The sequence below is a fragment of the Salmo trutta genome, chromosome 3 (assembly GCF_901001165.1).
Source record: "Salmo trutta chromosome 3, fSalTru1.1, whole genome shotgun sequence".
NCBI lineage: Eukaryota > Metazoa > Chordata > Actinopteri > Salmoniformes > Salmonidae > Salmo > Salmo trutta.
In genome coordinates, this window is record NC_042959.1 from 7,771,027 (window position 1) to 7,793,319 (window position 22,293).

Consider the following 22,293-nt stretch of genomic DNA (forward strand, 5'->3'; position numbering starts at 1 on the left):
CCTTGTGGTTGAAAGACGCAATGACTCGACACCAACTACTACAGTTCCCATAGGGTTTTTTTTAATGGTTTTCAATGTACAGTATGTGATACCTTTTCCATCAGCTTTCTATAACAACTGGCTGGTGAGAGACACTACTCATATCATTTCCATATATAGGCTACATATCATTAGTGTTGTCATGATTCAATATTTGATATTACATTTAAATATATGCCATTTAGTAGACACTTATCTAAAGCGAATGACAGTAATGTGTGCATACATTTTGAGTACGGCTGGTCCCGGGAATCAAACCCACTATCCTGGCGTTGCAAACGCCGTGCTCCACCAACTGAGCTACAGAGGACCACAGTGGGCCACAGAGGACCACAGAGGACCACAGTGGGCCACAGAGGACCACAGTGGACCACAGAGGACCACAGTGGGCAATAGTCATCAACAAATATATACATTCTAGATGTCTAGTTAGCAGCATAAAGTAGATTGCAGTTATAGCGTGGAGTGGAATGCATAATTTGGTCAAGTTTTAGCATGATTCTACCAGTCAGATGTCCATCATATAGCTATAATAGTTTATACAGATGACAGCATCTATAACAGGTCGGTGAAAGCATAACTGCTGTTTATAACCTGCAACTCAAGCTTCAGTACTAGTTTACATTTAAAATACGGTTTGATTAGCCTGTCTGTTTGCCTGCAATTTCCCACTGAGCACCTTGGAATGGATGTGTCTAAAATGGCACCCTATTCCCAATATAGTGCACTACATTTGGCCATTTCAGATGCACCCCTGTTACACCCTTCACTCCCCTGTGCTCTCCAACCGCCGTGGCAAGAAGAAGATGGCCTTCTGCCCTATGTGGGTTCTGGAGCCAAGTTTGGGTTTCCCGTTCTTCTTCAGTCCCACGTACCAACTCCTGTCTTCGTACTTCTGGGCCTGGTAGGTGTTGTAGTGGTTCACCTCAATCTTCTCCAGGAAATAACACTGATCAGTTACTATCGACTATATGGGAGAGACAGAAAGCCAGATAGTCAGACTACTTAGTCATCACAAACACATGCTGACCGTTGATTAGATTACCTGTGGGTGGTCAAAGGCTCTAGGTAATCCAAAACAGATTGGTAAGGTTCTGGGGGTGGGCTCCTGAGTGGTGCAGTGGTCTAAGGCACTGCATCTCAGTGCTAGAGGAGTCACTACAGACACCCTGGTTCAATTCCAGGCTGTATCACAAACGGCCGTGATTGGGAGTCCCATAGGGCGGCGCACAATTGGCCCAGCGTCATCCAGGTTAGGGCCGTCATTGTAAATAAGAATTTGTTCTTAACTGACTTGCCTAGTTAAATAAAAGTTACATTTTAAAAGGCTATAGATAGTCCTAAACAGTTTGAATGATGTAAAATAATAATTTGAAGGATAATAATTGTAAATGTCTCCTATCACTATCCTAAATGAATGTGTTGACGCCAATGTTAAAACAGCACCGTTTCTGTGACTTTTATGGCTAGGCTAGTTAGGGAGGGTGAAGAGGTCATACAGACAGTTTAATACTCACTGAACTGTATAGCTTTCCTTCACTGCTCATGGCCAAGTAGCGTCCTGCCTCTGTCCCCTGGATGACAACCACACCATGGTCCACAGATTTCACCCTCAGGACCGCTAAGACAAGGAAAGGGTACAAGGCAACGTCAGACAAAGACAGAGAGCCCCCACACACAGGAGGACAAACTAACAAAATAAGTCCACGACAAGCATTCCAACCATGCTTACAAATAAAATTCCACACGATAACAAATAGACACAAACTAGAAGGACAAACCGAAATAAAGTCAAGTAGACAAGCATGCTGGAAGTTGGTTACTATTTCAAACACTGGAGTTAGCTACCTTTGTTATTGTCGCCGTTTAGTTATCATGTCATTATGCAACATTCAGAGACTTTGCTTTGAGAAAACGGTCATCTCAATAGCCTCAGTATTAATTCTAGATGTTATGCAACTGGGAGCTTTTAATAACTGTAACATATTACTAATAACATTGTCTGCAAATCTGCGAGAGTATTTGTGAAGAGATCTCTGTCAGCATCTTTTCAGACAGCGCATAAACAGCTGTGTTGTTGCAGTCTAAATATATCCCACACATTCCGACCATCTATAGAGAGCGGCTTTCAGTCATTCACACATACACTGTCCTTGTTATTGAGCCATACAATTATTATGGGACATTATGACAGTGTGGGAGACTGATGATTATCTTTACTGAAGTTTAACAGCCTGGAAATGGCCATTATTTTAGGTCGATTGTGAACTTTTGCAAACCATTAGAGCATGCATCAACATAAATGTATTACAGTTGAATATAAAGTTAATTATGCAGATAAATATAAACTTCTTGATTGGATGAACAATTCAATAAACTAAATAATAGCCGAATTAATAACAGATGTTTATATTATTTACATACAGTAGTATTTTTATTCATTTGTTAAACAAAAAGCCACTGAAATATTATAGTATTTCTGTTTTTACTGTGAACGTCATTCTCGTCCCTCTTGCCTTCCACCGTCCCATCCGGGAGAATCTGCAGATGATGTCCGCCATTCATGCAGTATAGGCGGGTCAGCTTTTTATTGTCGAGCAGGTTACTTCCGAATCTCTCATTATCCTGCCCCACCGGTAAAAACGTTATTTCTGCATCCGTCATTTTTGGATAAGCTCTATATTAAAATAACGACGGTGGGTCTGACCACCTGAGAATAACCACCTGATGCGCGCTCTGCGGCAAGAACGAAAACAACCCGTTAGTAAAATCGCCTTTTGATGGCAAACAGGAACATGTTTGGACTTTATAGTCACCCGTAGAAGCAACAATGATGTGTGGTCACGCGCGTTTTGGTCGTGGGGGAGCAGAGCACTGACCAACAAAGAGGTCGCGTACACGTAGCCTACATTTTTTCGCACCAAGGATGTGGAGGATTAAAATTAGAAACACACTATTGGGATACAACAGTGACACCTGTTACACATACACCTGCTGGCACTTCCTGTTATCTTGGACCAGGGCCAGTAAACTATTCATGAAGCATCAGTAAGAGTGCTGATCTAGGATTAGGCCCCTCCTATGATGTTATTAATTATGATCTCTCAAGACAAAGGAGATGATTGTGGACTACAGGAAAAGGAAGACCGAGCACGCCACTATTCTCATCGACGGGGCTGTAGTGGAGCAGGTTGAGAGCTTCAAGTTCCTTGGTGTCCACATCACCAACAAACTAACATGGTCCAAGCACACCAAGACAGTCGCGAAGAAGGCATGACAGAACCTATTCAGGAGACTGAAAAGATTTGGCAGGGGTACCCAGATCCTCAAAAGGTTCTACAGCTGCACCATCGAGAGCATCCTGACTGGTTGCATCACTGCCTGGTATGGCAACTGCTCGGCCTCCGACCGCAAGGAGCTACAGAGGGTAGTGCGTATGGCCCAGTACATCACTGGGGCTAAGCTTCCTGCCATCCAGGACCTCTACACCAGGCAGTGTCAGAGGAAAGCCCTAAACATTGACATAGACTCCAGCCACCCTAGTCACAGACTGTTCTCTCTGCTACCACACAGTAAGCGGTACCGGAGCGCCAAGTCCAAGAGGCTTCTTAACAGCTTCTACCCCCAAGCCATAAGACTCCTGAACATCTAGTCAAACGGCTACCCAGACTATTTGCATTGTCCCCCCTCCCCTCCCCTCTCCACACCACCACCACTCTCTGTTGTCATCTATGCATCGTCACTTTAATTAACTCTACCTACATGTATATACTACATCAACTAACTGGTGCCCCCGGAACATTAACTCTGTACCGGCACCCCCCTGTATATATTGTTATATTTGTACTGCTCTTTAATTACTTGTTACTTTTATCTCTTATTCTTATCCATATTTTTTGAAACTACATTGTTGTATTCGGAGCATGTGACTAATAACATTTGATTTGAAAAGGCTAAATTGATCCGAGATTACCACTCCTGGTGTGAGAGAATACAGGCCCTCACCTCTTTACCCAAATAGATTTGAATCTCAATGAGAATAATCTGAGCAAATAAATTAATATTTCAATCAAACCTATTCTAACAAGAGAAACCATGGCTACTAGGCTATAAGGTAAAATTATCCATCCCAGTTCACAGGAATCCTTGGGGGCCTCATCTTTCACCATACAACAATAATAAATAATACTTAATTGAATGGAACCCTTAAACAAAGTAATAAAACAAAGACTACACCCTTACAAAGTACATTTAGGACAACATTGTCAATAAAAAGTCATTTGGGAACCAGTAAGTAGGATACACATTCCTGTCGTGTCGTTGACTATCATTAAATGTGAAGACTGTATATTATCAAATAAATTCTCTATGTGTAATTTAATTACGTGATTAAACTAATCATGTAACTTTAATTAACTAGGAAGTCGGGGCACCACGGGAACATGTTGTTTATAAAGCGTCAATTTCTTGATATTTTGATATCTTATGAAAAGAGTCACTTATTAATGAATTGTACCTCATCAGTCTCATTACTGAACGTCGCAAACCCTTGGATATCTGCACGATCCCTAGCATAGAATCATGAATCTGCGATATACAAATTGGCTTAATTATTTATTTACTTACTGACTTAATCAATCACATAATTAAATAAACACACACACAGGTCATACATTGGTTACTACATGATACAAAGAAAAATTCGCTAGCGTACGAAACCGATATGACAGCTTGGTAGACAAAGGAAAGGGGTGGGGCAGTTCAAGAGCAGGAAACTCAGAGTGGATTCACTACATACATAGAAATTACTAATACTTTGAACATGAACAACCGCTCATTCAAAAAGAAATTGCAGTTTTACATATTTACGAGTGTCAGCCTTTGTTGTCCCTCTCTGCGATTGCCAGTCCGTCTGCTGAATAGTCAGTCGACAGAGAGCGTCTGGTTTGTCAACCAGAGATCACGGGGGCGTGGCCACTGACTTGTTAAAACTTTATATCTAAACAAGTATCTCATTAAGAAGACCAACATCACATTACATCTCCTCACAAATAGTTTCATATTCAATCAGATATTTTATACCACATTCAGATGCAAACCCCAAAATTGAGAAGTGTACACAACCAAAGACACAGTAATGTGCGTTTCCTGTCCTTCATGAGATCACTAAATGAAACACACTCGACATGACTGTCCCTTAAGTGTCCACGGACCATTCCCACATTCTCAAAAATATAAATATTGTTTAATTCTCCCATTTTCGGGATTAGGAGTTTTGGCAAGGAGATTGTCTTTGTCCTCCATAGGCTCTCTCCCTCCACACTGAGAGCTTCTACCAGGAATTTGATCATTGCAAAACCTGATGTGGGAGAGTGGGGGGGGGGGGTACAATATACACCCAGAAGGGCCACGTCGTGACATTCCTGAGGTGGGAGCCAATCTCCCTTGACAACCAGGATAGGACTTGAGAGTTTGCGTGACATCAGGGTCAGTCAACTGTCCATTCAGAAAACCCTCTACAACAGTCTCACTATAGAGACCATCTGGAATCTGGCAGAGCTACAGCCTTGTAGCCTGGTCCAAGATCTGTTTGTGCCGTCTTGCCATGGAAAAATGTTTGGTATGCACACAACCATAGGAGTTGGCCATACAGTACAAACATATCTGGGATCAGGCTATGGGGCCTCAATAAGGAACAACAAGCTATTTTCTCCCAACATTATCACTGGCTTTGGGGCATCACGTGTGGTCATAGAAATTCTGAGAAAAAAAAGACTGACATGAAAGTGGAGGTTGGTGTAGGAGCTTCTTTCAGTGCCAAGACATTTAAAGTCCAATTCCATAAACTAGAATAGGTCTCCTGGCAGCTAGCCAAGGAAATCATTTGATCTAGTCCTTAGTCTAGTCCTTGGGCTCCCGAGTGGTGCAGCGGTCTAAAGCACTGCATCACAGGCATCACTACAGACACCCTGGTTTAAATCCAGGCTGTATCACAACCGGTGATTGGGAGTCCCATAGGGTGGTGCACAATTGACCCAGCATTGTCTGGGTTTGGCCGTTGTAGGCCGTCATTGTAAATAAGAATTTGTTCTTAACTGACTTGCCTAGTTAAATAATAATAAAAGGTTACAAATCAAAGCAATAAGCCCCAGAATGGAAAAGCCTCTTTATTGAATGAACCATTGATTAATTATTGTAATAATGTGATTATTAAAAGTATATCTGACGCGACTTTTTTCATTGTTCAGATAAAGTGAGTTAACATGATCAATCTGCATACAATTTCTTGTTTTGAATAGGTACCACAAACAACGAAGACGTAGTTCAACATTTAATGGAAGGAAAAGCATCAACATGACCTAATACAGATGAGCAATAATACAGACGATATAGAAAACTATTATTTGTGGGAGAAATACAACACATTGTTTTTCTTTACATTGGGTTATATGTACATAATTAAAATTGTGTATAAGCTAAACAAGTCATCTTCAAAGGAAAGCATATACCTGTGAATCATCATCATCATCATCTTTCTGCCCTTGATAATACGTTTCAAATTTAACGTCTGTTTTATACAAAATAGAATTTCAAAATAATATTTGGGGTAGTGCAAATTGTCAGGTTCAAGCTGGTTGATTACTTTCACAAACAGTTTGTGTGAAGTTTTTTGACTGACTGACTATATTCATAATATTAGTACTACACAACATTTGACCAAAGCCACACAAAAAAGGAAATATAAAATGTGTTATACGACAAAGTCCTGTAAGTCTGTCGTTCCAAGAGCTACTAAAACTACAGGGAAACTTTGAGTCTGGATTAGCTTTGGCCACCTGGTAGAAAATCTAATATACTGGAACTGTGTGGTCTAAATAAATGGTATATATATTGACACTTGAAACTTTTCCTGAAAATCTGTCCTGCAGAGTTCATTCACTAAAGTGAACATTTTCTGTCTAAAATAGCTTATATTGGAAAAGAAAAAAGAAAACGACAGTACATGTCTATAATCTCTGTTTAGAGCAACACATGTAACTCAGGTATTTGTCATTTCTATTGCATATTTTCAGATTTTCTTGTAAAAAATGTACTGCATAATACAATTCCACAGAGACCAATACATTTTTGGTAGTAGTTTGTGGTTTCATACCTGTTATATGAAAGGCAACAGCAGAGAATGATTTATAGCCACACTGAATGTGAAAGTAACCCATAGGAAATCCACAAGCGGGGAGACTTCATTTTCTAATTTTATTGAACTACTTTTCTATCACCATTGAAAGAAAAATAAATGTTTTCCTTTAGGATAGATTGGGAAGTTAACAAATGGCTAATCAAGTAGTGAGAAAATCAAATGACTTGTGCATGTCCAGTATGTATGAAACTAACGTACCTGACCGGCCAGGTGAGCTTTTATTTAACCCGACTGTTAAATCATTATTTCAGAAAAACACACCCTGGGAATCAAAACTGAAAGTTTTTGGTTTTAAAAACAGTTCCATCAGTGAACATAGATGACCACATACATTTTTAACCAATGACAACAAGCGGAGTATGATCTAGTTGTTGTTAAAAATCACTAATGTAGCTTCTTATTAGACGTTGGCATAGTGTATGAAAATCACAAAATAAGAGATGTCAGTTTTCCAACATGTAAATAGACCAATGACAGCAAACAAATAACTGGCATTGCATTTTTTAATGCAGGTTAGGTAAAAAGTTAGAACACATCCCACCTTTTCAAAATGGCTTCACGTCTCGGGTTAACAATTCTCTCAAATCCCCCTCAAATGTACGGAATGTGACAACACCATACAATTACATTACAATGAAAACATGTTTTTAGAAGAAAACTATTTCCCCTTAGAGGACTGGGAAACCCCAGTCCTCTGTTGCCGGGCCGAATGTCTCCTGGTTGATGTCTTTTCCCCTCCTCATCCACTAAGCTACAGACTACGTCCAAAATAGCACCTTATTCCCTATTTTGTGCACTACTTTGGACCAGAGCCTTGCCCCGGTCAAAAGTAACACACTACAAAGGGAACAGGGAGTCATTTGGGACACGCTCACAGTTTGAGTGAGAAACAAGATGACAGAGAAGGATGTTAGTACTAAGTGCTTTACTGGAAAACTTTTGAGTAACACACACACACACACACACACACACACACACACACACACACACACACACACACACACACACACAGCGAGAGAGAGAAACAATAAGAGCTGAGATGTTGTAAGCAAGATGACTAGGTGGGCAAGGGGTTGTTGTGAGAGTAGCAGTGGGAGGTTGTCCTAGACCAGGGTCCATCAGTCAGTTCTCCAGAACCCCTGTGTATTGCTGGTTTTCATCTCATAAAATGGTCAAATTGTCTGATATGTCAGTGATATGTCACTGTTGCCAGAATGTAAGCGCTATAAGTATTAATAATGACAAGTTACCCATGTTTCATTCACACACACACCACTCCACTATCCATTCAAACACCAGTGTGTTCATACAGAAAGCAGCATATAGAGTATTGAGGGTCAACACTGGGCCCTCTGACTTGGACTGTTACTATTTATATCTTCCTTAAGAGGCCAAGAACTACTGTAGAACTCAATTCAAGAACAGCCATTTTCCCATCAAATCTTAGGGGAAACCATAGCAACCAGCTCTTCTGGTTTTGGGGCTGTCGATACATTAAAAAAAAAATGGAATCGGCACTCTCCATTTTTGATTGGCTGACGCATCGCTCTCTCCGAAACATTCCAATAATGACAAATGGGCAAAAAAACAAACAGCAAAACAACAGTTAAAACAAAAGCAACAGGAAGAAGGTGTTAGTTCACCGATGGACAAAAGTACTTTTGCTGACAAAAATAAGTTCAAAAGGTGACAATTAATAGCTTCCTTTTACAAACATCCAATAGAGTTAAAGCCACGTTCTTTACTATGTACTTTCACAGGTCATTGTACTAAAATAGTATTTAAAAATGAGACGTGTACAAGAGATCAGGTGAATAATGTATGCAGATTGGGAGTATTATTTAAATCTACTGATCTTATTGTTATAGTTTACACCGAGGAGCCATAACTGAGCTGCAATAGCAACAGACGAACACGGCAGCCATTGTAAAAAGGAAAACGGACTGCAACTGCATGTAATAGAAACAAAACAATCACATACACTGAGGATCAACCGTGATGGTGAAAAGAATATCTATCCTCGGACAGTCAGAGAGAGAATGGCTAAAAAGGCACATTTTTTTTTCTTCCCTTTTTCTGATCGACGGTGTAAACCTGGCAGCCAGCAGGTAGCTTAATGTAGACAAAGATAGATCTGTGAACTGTATGCTTTCATTATATAAAACGATTTCCTCATGTTACGACTGACTTTAAAAAAAAGCTATGCAACATGCTTTGGAAAATGACAGTTACGAAGAAAACAAAACGTCATGTGACTTGATAATCAACTCTGTTACAACAACGTCCTAAAAACAACAGTAGGTTGAGGAATACACAGTGGGTTAACCTGTTGAATAACAGTACAAGATAGTTATAGTGTTACCTTTGCCGAGGTAAGAAATGACCTGTATAATAAACTGTATATACTGTGGCAGCAGAAACTTAGACATCCTCATCATCATAATAATCTGTACATAGATACTTATTTCATCTAGATATTGTTAAGTTCTGCGGGTCATACACCTGAGAAAACACAAAAGGGTTAGTTTAGTTCAATCCTTGATTATACTTAAACTTATGAAAACATTTATTTTATATACCGGATCATAGATCATTGATGTTAAACAAAACAAAAATCCTCTGCTCTCTCCGTCTCGTCTTCTCTAGACAAATCTCTCCTTCCTCCTCGATGGCGCTTGTTTCATCCACAAAAATCAGCAAACCCCTGTACATTGTATAATTTCTCCCCAAACAACCTCTCTTCCTCCCTGTCTCCCTCGGTCAGGGGAAGGTGAGGGGATTTTAAGGCATTGTGTCTCGGTGGTGGACACGGCCAGTGGCGGTGGCACCACACAGTCATTTCTGGTGGAAGAGGAGGGGCTTGACGCTCCCGGCTTTGAATTTTGGTAACTGGTTGCTGATGATCTCTGCTAACATCTCTGGAAACTCCACCGACAGAGACTTGTTGACGAACGTGTAGAAGCAGAAATCCAGCAGCCCACCAACCATCTAAAAGGGAAAGCAGAACATTTGACATGTTTATTTATTGTCTGTTGGTCACAGAAATGTTCTTGGTGTACATTGAAAACAAAACAGAGACACTAAACCACAAATAGCTAGAATAATGACAGGAGAACACACATCATGTCCCAACATTGCAAAATTGTCACCGTTTCTCATATCATTGTTCACAACCCACTCATACATGAATCTCATATCTAGCTGTATGCCATGTGTACAGAAACTGAAACATGAATCTCATATCTAGCTGTGTGACATGTGTACAGAAACTGAAACATGAATCCCATATCTATAGTGTGCACCTGTGTGCAATCTAAGTGTAACATGATCTGTCACATGATCTCAGTATATATACACCTGTTCTGAAAGGCACCAGAGTCTGCAACACCACTAAGCAAAGGGCATCACCAAGCAAGCGGGACCATGAAGACCGAGATCTCCAAACAGGTCAGGGACAAAGTTGTGGAGAAGTACAGATCAGGGTTGGGTTATAAAAAAATATCAGAAACTTTGAACATCCCACGGAGCACCATTAAATCCATGATTAAAAAATGGAAAGAATACGGCACCACAACAAACCTGCCAAGAGAGGGCCGCCCACCAAAACTCACGGACCAGGCAAGGAGGGCATTAATCAGAGAGGCTACAAAGAGACCAAAGATAACCCTGAAGGAGCTGCAAAGCTCCACAGCGGAGATTGGAGTATCTGTCCATAGGACCACTTTAAGCCATACACTCCACGGAGCTAGGCTTTACGGAAGAGTGGGCAAAAAAAATTAAGCAAACATGTTTGGTGTTTGATGAGACTAAAATGTTGCTTTTTGGCCATCAAGGAAAATGCTATGTCTGAAGCAAACCCAACACCTCTCATCACCCCGAGAATACCATCCCCACAGTGAAGCATGGTGGTGGCAGCATCATGCTGTGGGGATGTTTCTCATCAGCAGGGACTGGAAAACTGGTCAGAATTGAAGGAATGATGGATGGCGCTAAATACAGGGAAATTCTTGAGGGGAAACCTGTTTCAGTCTTCCAGAGATTTGAGACTGGGACGGAGGTTCACCTTCCAGCAGGACAATGACCCTAAGCATACTGCTAATGCAACACTGAGTGGTTTAAGGGGAAACATTTAAATGTCTTGGAATGGCCTATTCAAAGCCCAGACCTCAATCCAATTGAGAATCTGTGGTATGACTTAAAGATTGCTGTACACCAGTGGAACCATCCAACTTGAAGGAGCTGGAACAGTTTTGCCTTGAAGAATGGGCAAAAATCCCAGTGGCTAGATGTGCCAAGCTTATAGAGACATACCCCAAGAGACTTGCAGCTGTAATTGCTTCAAAAGGTGGCTCTACAAAGTATTGACTTTTGGGGGGGGGGGGGTTGAATAGTTATACATGCGAGGTTTCAGTTTTTTTCTCTTATTTCTTGTTTGTTTCACAATAAAAAATACTTTGCATCTTCAAAGTGGTAGGCATGTTGTGTTCATCAAATGACACAAACCCCCCCAAAATCCTTTTTAATTCCAGGTTGTAAGGCAACAAAATAGAAAAAATGCCAAGGGGGTGAATACTTTCGCAAGCCACTGCAGCTGTGTGACATGTGTACATAAACTGAAACATGAATCCTATATCTAGCTGTGTGCCATGTGTACAGAAACTGAAACATGAATCTCATATGTACTGAACTCCAGACCACCAGGAGGCAGCACTGAGCTCCAGACCTCCAGGAGGCAGCACTGAGCTCCAGACCACCAGGAGGCAGCATTGAGCTCCAGACCTCCAGGAGGCAGCACTGAGTTCCAGACCACCAGGAGGCAGCACTGAGTTCCAGACCACCAGGAGGCAGCACTGAGCTCCAGACCACCAGGAGGCAGCATTGAGCTCCAGACCACCAGGAGGCAGCATTTTTTTTTGTCTTAAAGGGGCGGTGTTGTATTTTGAGACAGGCTTGAATAAGTTTTAAGTAGCCAATAGGCAGAGGGTAAGAGGGTAGCATAATTTGTCTGATTCTCTGTAAAAATGGTATGGGAATAATAATGCATTTTATTTTGTAAAGTGGTTTCTTGCATCAATCAACACATTTTCCGTCACCTCAATGTCTGAAGGATAAGTGGATAAACAGGTTAATGTCAAGCCAAGCATGATTTTTTCCAAAGTCTCATGGAATGTAGGCCAACATTGAACAGCACACATTAGCTGCTACTGTAGGCTGAATGATAAAACAGCCATTTCCATGTTCAAATGTTATGGGATTCATTTGTGTTACTTAAAGTGTTACTTAAAGCGGGTAAAGCCTCAGTGTTCACTAAACGCATGGTGGAAATGAATCCGTGGCTTTCGAACCCGACCCGAAATGCATAAATATATATATATTTTTAAAACAGACCCATTCCGAATGGACCGGAGGACAGTCAGGCGCGTTCTGAAAAGACTGGTGAAAAAAGACATCCAAACAGACCCGTGCTGGTTCGGTTTTTACTTTCCTAAAACAATAACTGTCCACGTTACGGTTCAGCTGTCGGAGATGTGAGTGCTAAACGCGTCAGGCACTACGTGACTAAAACTATGTGGACACCTTCTTGTCCAACAATTCATTCCAAAATCATAGGCATTAACATGGATTTATAACAGCCTCCACTCTTCTGGGAAGGCTTTCCACTAGATGTTGGAACATTGTGGCAGTGACTTCCATTCAGCCACAAGAGCATTAGTGAGGTCGGGCACTGATGTTGGGTGATTAGGCCTGGCTCGCAGTCGGTGTTCCAATTCATCCCAAAGGTGTTCGATGGGGTTGAGGTCAGGGTTCTGTGCAGGCCAGTCAAGTTCTTTCACACCTATCTATACCAACCATTTCTGTATGGACCTCGCTTTGTACACAGGGGCATTGTCATGAAGAAACAGGAAAGGGCCTTCCCCAAACTGTTGCCTACCCCAAAACATGAAAAACAGCCCCAGACCATTATTCCTCCACCAAACTTTAGTTGGTACTATACATTCGAGCAGGTAGTGTTCTCCTGGCATCTGCCTAACCCAGATTCATCCGTCGAACTGCCAGATGGCAAAACGTGATTCATCACTCCAGAGAACGCGTTTCCACTGGTCCAGTCTAATGGCGGCGAGCTTTACACCACTCAAGCTGACGCTTGGCATTGCACATGGTGATCTTAGGCTTGTGTGCGGCTGCTCGGCCATGGAAACCCATTTCATGAAGCTCCCGACAAACAGTTACTGTGCTGACATTGCTTCCAGAGGCAGTTTGGAACTCGGTAGTGAGTGTTGCAACAAAGAACAGAAGATTTTTACATGCTAGACGCTTCAACACTCGGTGGTCCCATTCTGTGAGCTTGTGTGGCCTACCACTTCGTGGCTGAGCCATTGTTTCTCCTAGACGTTTCCACTTCACAATAACAACACTTACGGTTGACCGGGACAGCTCTAGCAAAGCAGAAATTTGACGAACTGACTTGTTGGAAAGGTGGCATCCTATGATGGTGCCACGTTGAAAGTCACTGAGCTCTTCAGTAAGGCCATTCTACTGCCAATGTTTGTCTATGGAGATCGCATGGCTGTGTGCTCGATTGTATACACCCATCAGCAACGTGTGTGACTGAAATAGCCGTAGAAGCACCTGTGGCAGTGATTACAGCTGTGCATCTTTCTGGGTCTCTAAGAGCTTTCCACACCTGAATTGTGTAACATTTGCCCATTATTCTTTTCAAAATGCTTCAAGCTCTGTCAAATTGGTTGTTGATCATTACTATAGAACCATTTTCAGGTCTTGCCATAGATTTTCAAGCAGATTTAAGTCAAAACTAACTCGGTCACTCAGGAACATTCACCGTCTTCTTACTAAGCAACTCCAGTGTAGACTTGGCCTTGTGTTTTAGGTTATTGTCCTGCTGAAAGGTGAATTCATCTCCCAGTGTCTGGTGGAAAGCAGACAACCAGGTTTTCCTCTAGGATGTTGGCTGTGTTTAGCTCCATTACGTTTCTTTTTTATCCTGAAAAACTCCCCAGTCCTTAATGATTACAAGCATACCCATAACATGATGCAGCCACCACTACGCTTGAAAATATGGAGAGTGGTACTCAATGTGTTGTATTGGATATGCCCCAATCATAACGCTTTGTATTCAGGACAAAAAGTGAATTGCTTTGCCACATTTTTTACATTATTACTTTCGTGCCTTGCAAACAGGAGGCATGTTTTGGAATATTGTTTATGTACAGGCTTCCTTCCTTTCACTCTGCCAAAGACATTCAAGTCTGATGGATGATTATTTTAGGTTTTCCGTCAAGTATGCTTTAGATGTAAGAGAACATTGAATAAGTTTGCTGACAACAAAATGAAGACACTAATTCAGAGGCTGTAGTGTAGTTATTAGTATGTGTTAATAATTCCATGTCTGGCCATGTCTTATGACTTTAAATTCTTATTTCATGTTTTCATTCATGTTTATAATTCCACTTTGACATTATGGGGTATTGTGTGTAGGCCAGTGACAAAAAAATATAAATCGAATTCATTTAACATTCAGGCTGTAATACAACAAAATGTGGAAAAAGTCGAAGTGTGTGAATACTTTCTGACGGCACTGTAGTTGTCAGAAGAGGGCACGAAAAACGCCTTTTCCCCCTCAGGAGACTGAAAAGATTTGGCACGAGTCCCCAGATCCTCAAAAAGTGCTACAGCTGCACCATCGAAAGCATCCTGACCGGTTGCATCACCCAAGTCATAGACTGTTCTCTCTGCTACTGCACGGCAAGTTGTACCGGAGCGCCAAGTCTTGGTCCAAAAGGCTCCTTAACAGATTCTACCCCCAAGCCATAAGACTGCGCTAAACAATAAATGAAATGGCCACCAGGACAATTTGCATTGACCCCCCCCCTCCCCTTTGTTTTTACACTGCTGCTACTCTCTGTTTGTTATCTATACATGGTCACTTTACCCCTACCTACATGTACAAATTACCTCAACTAACCTGTACCCCCTTACTGTTTATTATCTATGTATAGTCACTTTACCCCTACCTACATGTACAAATTACCTCGACTAACCTGTACCCCCTTACTGTTTATTATCTATGTATAGTCACTTTACCCCTACCTACATGTACAAATTACCTCGACTAACCTGTACCCCCTTACTGTTTATTATCTATGTATAGTCACTTTACCCCTACCTACATGTACAAATTACCTCGACTAACCTGTACCCCCACACATTGACTCAGTACCGGTACCCCCTGTATATAGCCTCCACACTAACTCAGTACCGGTACCCCCACACATTGACTCAGTACCGGTACCCCCTGTATATAGCCTCCACACTAACTCAGTACCGGTACCCCCACACATTGACTCTGTACCGGTACCCCCTGTATATAACCTCCACATTGACTCAGTACCGGTACCCCCACACATTGACTCTGTACCGGTACCCCCTGTATATAGCCTCCACATTGACTCAGTACCGGTACCCCCTGTATATAGCCTCCACATTGACTCAGTACCGGTACCCCCACACATTGACTCAGTACCGGTACCCCCTGTATATAGCCTCCACATTGACTCAGTACCGGTACCCCCTGTATATAGCCTCCACATTGTCTCAGTACCGGTACCCCCTGTATATAGCCTCCACATTGACTCAGTACCGGTACCCCCTGTATATAGCCTCGTTATTGTTATTTAGTAAATATTTTTCCTTAGCTATTATTTTTCATAAAACTGCATTGTTGGTTAAGGGCTTGTAAGTAAGCATTTCACGGTAAGGTCTAAACCTGTTATATTCAGCGCATGTGACAAATAAAAATTTGATTTGATATACAGCTATACAGATAGGCGTACAGGAGGAGACTAATTCGTACATTTTGGATCAGAATTTTTTTACAAAGAGAAGTGTTATATTGTCAGATTAAAGGAATAACTTTGTTAGACCTAAAACATTTACTGTCTTCATAGGCCTGCAGTAACTAGATCTAATAATAGCCATAGTAAACCGAATAATAGCCAAATAGTAAGTCATTGTTTATAGAGAAAATACAAACCGGTTATCATGTTGCATCATTAAACTACGTTTTGCATCTCACCCTCATCCTCTTGTTTGTTTCCTTTTCATGGTTTGAGTGCGAGTATCCCTAAGACTACCGGTAACTGTATTATATTGCGGCAGACACAACAATAAAGTTGGAACTTAATTTGACCAAAGAAAATGGCTCAACAGAAGGAAACAAAACAGTTGTTGTATATTTAAAGAACTGGTTTAAACCTTGAACAGGCCTATATTGCAGCAATTACCAACAAAAGATGAGTGCCTACCGTAGGCCTACCCAACAAAGGACAGCAATAGGCCTAGTTTTAACCTTTCTTAAACTAAATATGAACCACAAAATTAAAAAGAAAGAACTTAATTTAGCCACGAAAATGTCTCAACAAAATGAAACAAAATATTTTTGCATATTTAAAGAACTGGTTTAGATGATTAAATAGGCCTACAATAATAATAATAATAATAATAATAATAATGGATGATAAAATAAATGATAACAAATATACGAAAAATAAATAAAAGTTAGAAAATTGAAGAAGTCTATTGTGTACCTCGTGCATGGAGTCAAGAAGCTTGGTGAGCTGGTAGAAGCGTTGCCAGTTCTGGCTGGAGTTCTCCTCCCTCTTGACGATGGCCTTCCCCAACTCCTTGATGTAGGACATCCTGATCTCATCAAACACTGCCTGACTCTTCAGACCATCTTTTGGCACTGCGGGGGACAGGACGGGACAACATAATACATCAACCTCTGTGTGTCTTACTCGAGACCATCCTTTGGCACCAAAGGATAACAAAACAGGAAACGTGTTCAATAACCCAGTAAATGAGAACTTGTTCTCAACTTGCCTACCTGGTTAAATAAAGGTGAAATAAAAAAATATATAATATAAAAAGTAATATGAAAATGTAGAGCGAAACTACAATAAGATGAAATAAGAAACTTTTCTTTTGACATCCCAATGCTATGATCAACAACAACAAATAACAGTAAAAACCCAGAAACACACAGTCATCAATCAGGAAATAGGTTGGTATATTATTATGGACTCAAGTGTGACAGGTCAAAGTAAAAGTGGGGCTGAGACTCACCGGTGCTGAGCAGCAGCAGAACCTTCATACACAGATACTCATCATGAGACACCTGCAGCCTGACAAACTCACTGGAGATCTTCAACATCTGTTCACACTGGTCTGCCATGTAGGGCAGCTTCATACGGTCCCTGATGAGGAGAGAGAGACAGGCATGTTAGTGATGATGTCACACTGGTCTGCCATGTAGGGCAGCTTCATACGGTCCCTGATGAGGAGAGAGACACAGGCATGTTAGTGATGATGTCACACTGGTCTGCCATGTAGGGCAGCTTCATACGGTCCCTGATGAGGAGAGAGAGACAGGTATGTTAGTGATGATGTCACACTGGTCTGCCATGTAGGGCAGCTTCATACGGTCCCTGATGAGGAGAGAGAGACAGGCATGTTAGTGATGATGTCACACTGGTCTGCCATGTAGGGCAGCTTCATACGGTCCCTGATGAGGAGAGAGACACAGGCATGTTAGTGATGATGTCACACTGGTCTGCCATGTAGGGCAGCTTCATACGGTCCCTGATGAGGAGAGAGAGACAGGTATGTTAGTGATGATGTCACACTGGTCTGCCATGTAGGGCAGCTTCATACGGTCCCTGATGAGGAGAGAGAGACAGGCATGTTAGTGATGATGTCACACTGGTCTGCCATGTAGGGCAGCTTCATACGGTCCCTGATGAGGAGAGAGAGACAGGCATGTTAGTGATGATGTCACACTGGTCTGCCATGTAGGGCAGCTTCATACGGTCCCTGATGAGGAGAGAGAGACAGGTATGTTAGTGATGATGTCACACTGGTCTGCCATGTAGGGCAGCTTCATACGGTCCCTGATGAGGAGAGAGAGACAGGCATGTTAGTGATGATGTCACACTGGTCTGCCATGTAGGGCAGCTTCATACGGTCCCTGATGAGGAGAGAGACACAGGCATGTTAGGAATTAGACAGACAGTCCAAAACATATTAAAGACAGATACTGGAGAAAGAGACAGACAGAAACAGATACTGGAGAGAGAGGCAGACAGAAACAGATACTGTAGAGAGAGACAAAGACAGATACTAAGACAGTTTTTCTCTCTCTCTGTCGAGTATCTAAGACAGATTGAAGACAGATACTGGACAGAGAGAGAGACAGGGACAGATTAAAGACATACTGAAGAGAGAGAGAGCGACAGATAGACTAAGACAGATTGAAGACAGATACTGGAGAGAGAGAGAGAGGGACAGATTAAAGACATACTGGAGAGAGAGAGAGCGACAGACAGACTAAGACCGATTGAAGACAGATACTGGAGAGAGAGAGTGAGAGAGAGAGAGAGAGAGAGAGAGAGAGAGAGAGACATACTGGTTGATGACGAGGTCTGGAGCGAAGCAGAGCATGTTCCCGTCACACTGTTGGTAGGACCTCCAGCCCAGGCTGAAGGACATGAGGAACAACCAGGAACACTGCAGCAGAGTCATCTGGTCATCCAGGTGAAGGTTCCGGAACCCTGAAGGGGAAGATAACAGAACACTGAATGACTAAAGGTTCCATTTCCCTGATGATACTGTAGTACTGCTATCTATGGTAGATACTATGCAGATTTCCAACAGTGTCTCTTAGAGACAGTAGTACCTGGCAGGGCCTTGGCCCACTTCACGGCTGATACCACCTGTCGTCCCCCCAGCCTGTTGAGGGTGGTCATGATGCGTGTGGAGGTGTCTGGAAGGGTGCCGTCGTAGCCAGAGTAGATGGTGTCTGGCTCGATGGCCTTTAGTAGAGACAGCATGGTTGGGGTGAGCTGGGGCATGGACTTGGGGACCAGCGACCTGGCCTCTGGGAGCGGACGGGGGGACAGCTCGACCGTGGTGGGCTGCTGCACCCCCTTTAAACGGTTCAGCTTCTTGGTTTTACGAGCTGTGGCGAAGGAGAGAGGAAGGGAGGCGGTAGATTGAGTGACCATGATCTCAAAAACAAGTCAAACTAATATATCTACTTGTATTTGAGGTTGTAGTAGCTTGTAGTCAGACTGAGTTGTACACCAATTTACATCAAAACTACAATCTGCACAATAAAACAAGGTAAAATAGTTCAGCTTCCAGGTTCATCTTAACCAATTGTGCTATTGTGTGTTTTTTTGCGTTATTTGTAACTTATTTTGTTTATAATGTTTCTGCCACCGTCTCTTATGACCGGAAAGAGCTTCTGGATATCAGGACAGCCATTACTCACCTCGTACTGGACAAAGATTTTTATGCAAAGAATTTACTTCAGAAACCGGACAAAGCCCAAATCCCCGTAATTTGCATGAAGACACGGAGATATAGGGGTCGTAGGTCGGCGTGCCTTGTAAGATTCCGACGGCGAGTGGGTAACACGCCTCTACCATCAGTCCTATTAGCCAACGTACAATCATTGGATAATAAAATGGATGAGCTCCGAATAAGACTATCCTACCAATGGGACATTAAAAACGGTAAAATCTTGTGTTTCACTGAGTCGTGGCTGAATGACTACATGGATAACATACAGCTGGCTGGGTTTACGCTGCATCAGCAAGACAGAACAGCTGCCTCCGGTAAGACGAGTGGGACTGATAGATGACCACTATATCTTCATGTTTTTAAATGGTGGTAAATTGTAAAGTATTTTGTCTGTAATGCCCTTTTCGTTATGTGTCAGACCCCAGTAAGACTGGCTGTCACCATCGGCGTCGACTAATGAGAATCCTAACAAATCAAAATCATCGCTGCCACGAGACAATAAAACAAGGTAAAATATACTGCTCAAAAAAATAAAGGGAACACTTAAACAACACATCCTAGATCTGAATGAAAGAAATAATCTTATTAAATACTTTTTTCTTTACATAGTTGAATGTGCTGACAACAAAATCACACAAAAATAATCAATGGAAATCCAATTTATCAACCCATGGAGGTCTGGATTTAGAGTCACACTCAAAACTAAAGTGGAAAACCACACTACAGGCTGATCCAACTTTGATGTAATGTCCTTAAAACAAGTCAAAATGAGGCTCAGTAGTGTGTGTGGCCTCCACGTGCCTGTATGACCTCCCTACAACGCCTGGGCATGCTCCTGATGAGGTGGTGGATGGTCTCCTGAGGGATCTCCTCCCAGACCTGGACTAAAGCATCCGCCAACTCCTGGACAGTCTGTGGTGCAACGTGGCGTTGGTGGATGGAGCGAGACATGATGTCCCAGATGTGCTCAATTGGATTCAGGTCTGGGGAATGGGCGGGCCAGTCCATAGCATCAATGCCTTCCTCTTGCAGGAACTGCTGACACACTCCAGCCACATGAGGTCTAGCATTGTTTTGCATTAGGAGGAACCCAGGGCCAACCGCACCAGCATATGGTCTCACAAGGGGTCTGAGGATCTCATCTCGGTACCTAATGGCAGTCAGGCTACCTCTGGCGAGCACATGGAGGGCTGTGCGGCCCCCCAAAGAAATGCCACCCCACACCATGACTGACCCACCGCCAAACCGGTCATGCTGGAGGATGTTGCAGGCAGCAGAACGTTCTCCACGGCGTCTCCAGACTCTGTCACGTCTGTCACGTGCTCAGTGTGAACCTGCTTTCATCTGTGAAGAGCACAGGGCGCCAGTGGCGAATTTGCCAATCTTGGTGTCCTCTGGCAAATGCCAAACGTCCTGCACGGTGTTGGGCTGTAAGCACAACCCCCACCTGTGGACGTCGGGCCCTCATACCACCCTCATGGAGTCTGTTTCTGACCGTTTGAGCAGACACATACATATTTGTGGCCTGCTGGAGGTCATTTTGCAGGGCTCTGGCAGTGCTTCTCCTGCTCCTCCTTGCACAAAAGGCGGAGGTAGCGGTCCTGCTGCTGGGTTGTTGCCCTCCTACGGCCTCCTCCACGTCTCCTGATGTACTGGCCTGTCTCCTGGTAGCGCCTCCATGCTCTGGACACTACGCTGACAGACACAGCAAACCTTCTTGCCACAACTCACATTGATGTGCCATCCTGGATGAGCTGCACTACCTGAGCCACTTGTGTGGGTTGTAGACTCCGTCTCATGCTACCACTAGAGTGAAAGCACCACCAGCATTCAAAAGTGACCAAAACATCAGCCAGGAAGCATAGGAACTGAGAAGTGGTCTGTGGTCCCCACCTGCAGAACCACTCCTTTATTGGGGGTGTCTTGCTAATTGCCTATAATTTCCACCTGTTGTCTATTCCATTTGCACAACAGCATGTGAAATTTATTGTCAATCAGTGTTGCTTCCTAAGTGGACAGATTTCACAGAAGTGTGATTGACTTGGAGTTACATTGTGTTGTTTAAGTGTTCCCTTTATTTTTTTGAGCAGTGTAGTTTACCTTCCAGGTTCATCCCTGCCATGAGACAATAAAACAAGGTAAAAGAGTTTACCTTCCAGGTTCATCCCTGCCATGAGACACTTGCGAAAGCGGCAGGCTGGACAGTTCTTCCTTCTGATCTTATCAATGATGCAGTCGTTCCTCCCAGCACACAGGTAGTTGTGTTGCCCTGAGACAAGAAAAAAATCATTTGAATGACAAAAAAAATGTAATAAAGTACTATATTCTTGACAGCATTTCCCCCCCCCTTGCCTCATACTGGATCAGCAAGCCTCCCACTTGCAAATAAAATGTCTGCATTTTCTTTATAACAGGCACAGACAATTACAGTATCATTTATGATATGCATACCGAACACCATTCCATGCCACCAAAGGTGTACCAGTACCAGTTGTCCTACCATCTCACCCCTTGCCATTCTTTTGGGGCTCCTGAGTGGCGCAGCGGTCTAAGCCACTGCATCTCAGTGCTAGAGGTGTCACTACAGACCTGGTTCAATTCCAGGCTGTATCACAACCGGCCCGTGATTGGGAGTCCCATAGAGCGGCGCACTGTCATTGTAAATAAGAATTTTG

At 42.7% G+C, this 22,293-nt stretch overlaps 2 protein-coding genes across 4 annotated transcripts in view; both read right to left on the reverse strand.

Annotated features, from left to right (window-relative positions):
* Window positions 1-39: 39 nt before the first annotated feature.
* LOC115167514 (putative fibroblast growth factor 1) lies at window positions 40-2,831 on the reverse strand. The gene is made up of 3 exons (XM_029721979.1): window positions 2,529-2,831; window positions 1,557-1,660; window positions 40-1,006 (listed from the first exon to the last, which is right to left on the reverse strand). The coding sequence occupies exons 1-3, from the start codon at window positions 2,701-2,703 to the stop codon at window positions 806-808; spliced, it is 480 nt and encodes a 159-aa protein (XP_029577839.1). The 5' UTR covers window positions 2,704-2,831; the 3' UTR covers window positions 40-805.
* A 3,362-nt stretch (window positions 2,832-6,193) lies between these two features.
* The window catches only part of LOC115167519 (glucocorticoid receptor), a 55,904-nt gene continuing 39,804 nt past the window's right edge, over window positions 6,194-22,293 (reverse strand). For 2 of the 3 annotated variants that reach the window (XM_029722003.1, XM_029721994.1), the window contains exons 4-9: window positions 21,771-21,887; window positions 18,990-19,271; window positions 18,720-18,864; window positions 17,381-17,511; window positions 16,843-17,000; window positions 6,194-10,225 (exon numbers count right to left, since the gene is read on the reverse strand). In XM_029722003.1, coding sequence (XP_029577863.1) covers window positions 10,073-10,225; window positions 16,843-17,000; window positions 17,381-17,511; window positions 18,720-18,864; window positions 18,990-19,271; window positions 21,771-21,887 — 986 coding nt within the window. In that variant the 3' untranslated portion in view covers window positions 6,194-10,072. Of the gene's footprint in view, window positions 10,226-16,842; window positions 17,001-17,380; window positions 17,512-17,556; window positions 18,282-18,719; window positions 18,865-18,989; window positions 19,272-21,770; window positions 21,888-22,293 lie in introns of those variants that run through there. The other variant, XM_029722014.1, reaches the window with a different exon arrangement.

Coding starts and splice junctions, on each gene's coding strand:
- LOC115167514 (XM_029721979.1), bottom strand. CDS start 2,703: ATGACGGATGCAGAAATAACGTTTTTACCGGTGGGGCAGGATAATGAG. Junction 1,661..2,528: donor GGACGAGAATGACGTTCACA/GTAAAAACAGAA, acceptor TCCTTGTCTTAG/CGGTCCTGAGGGTGAAATCT. Junction 1,007..1,556: donor AAGGAAAGCTATACAGTTCA/GTGAGTATTAAA, acceptor TCTCCCATATAG/TCGATAGTAACTGATCAGTG.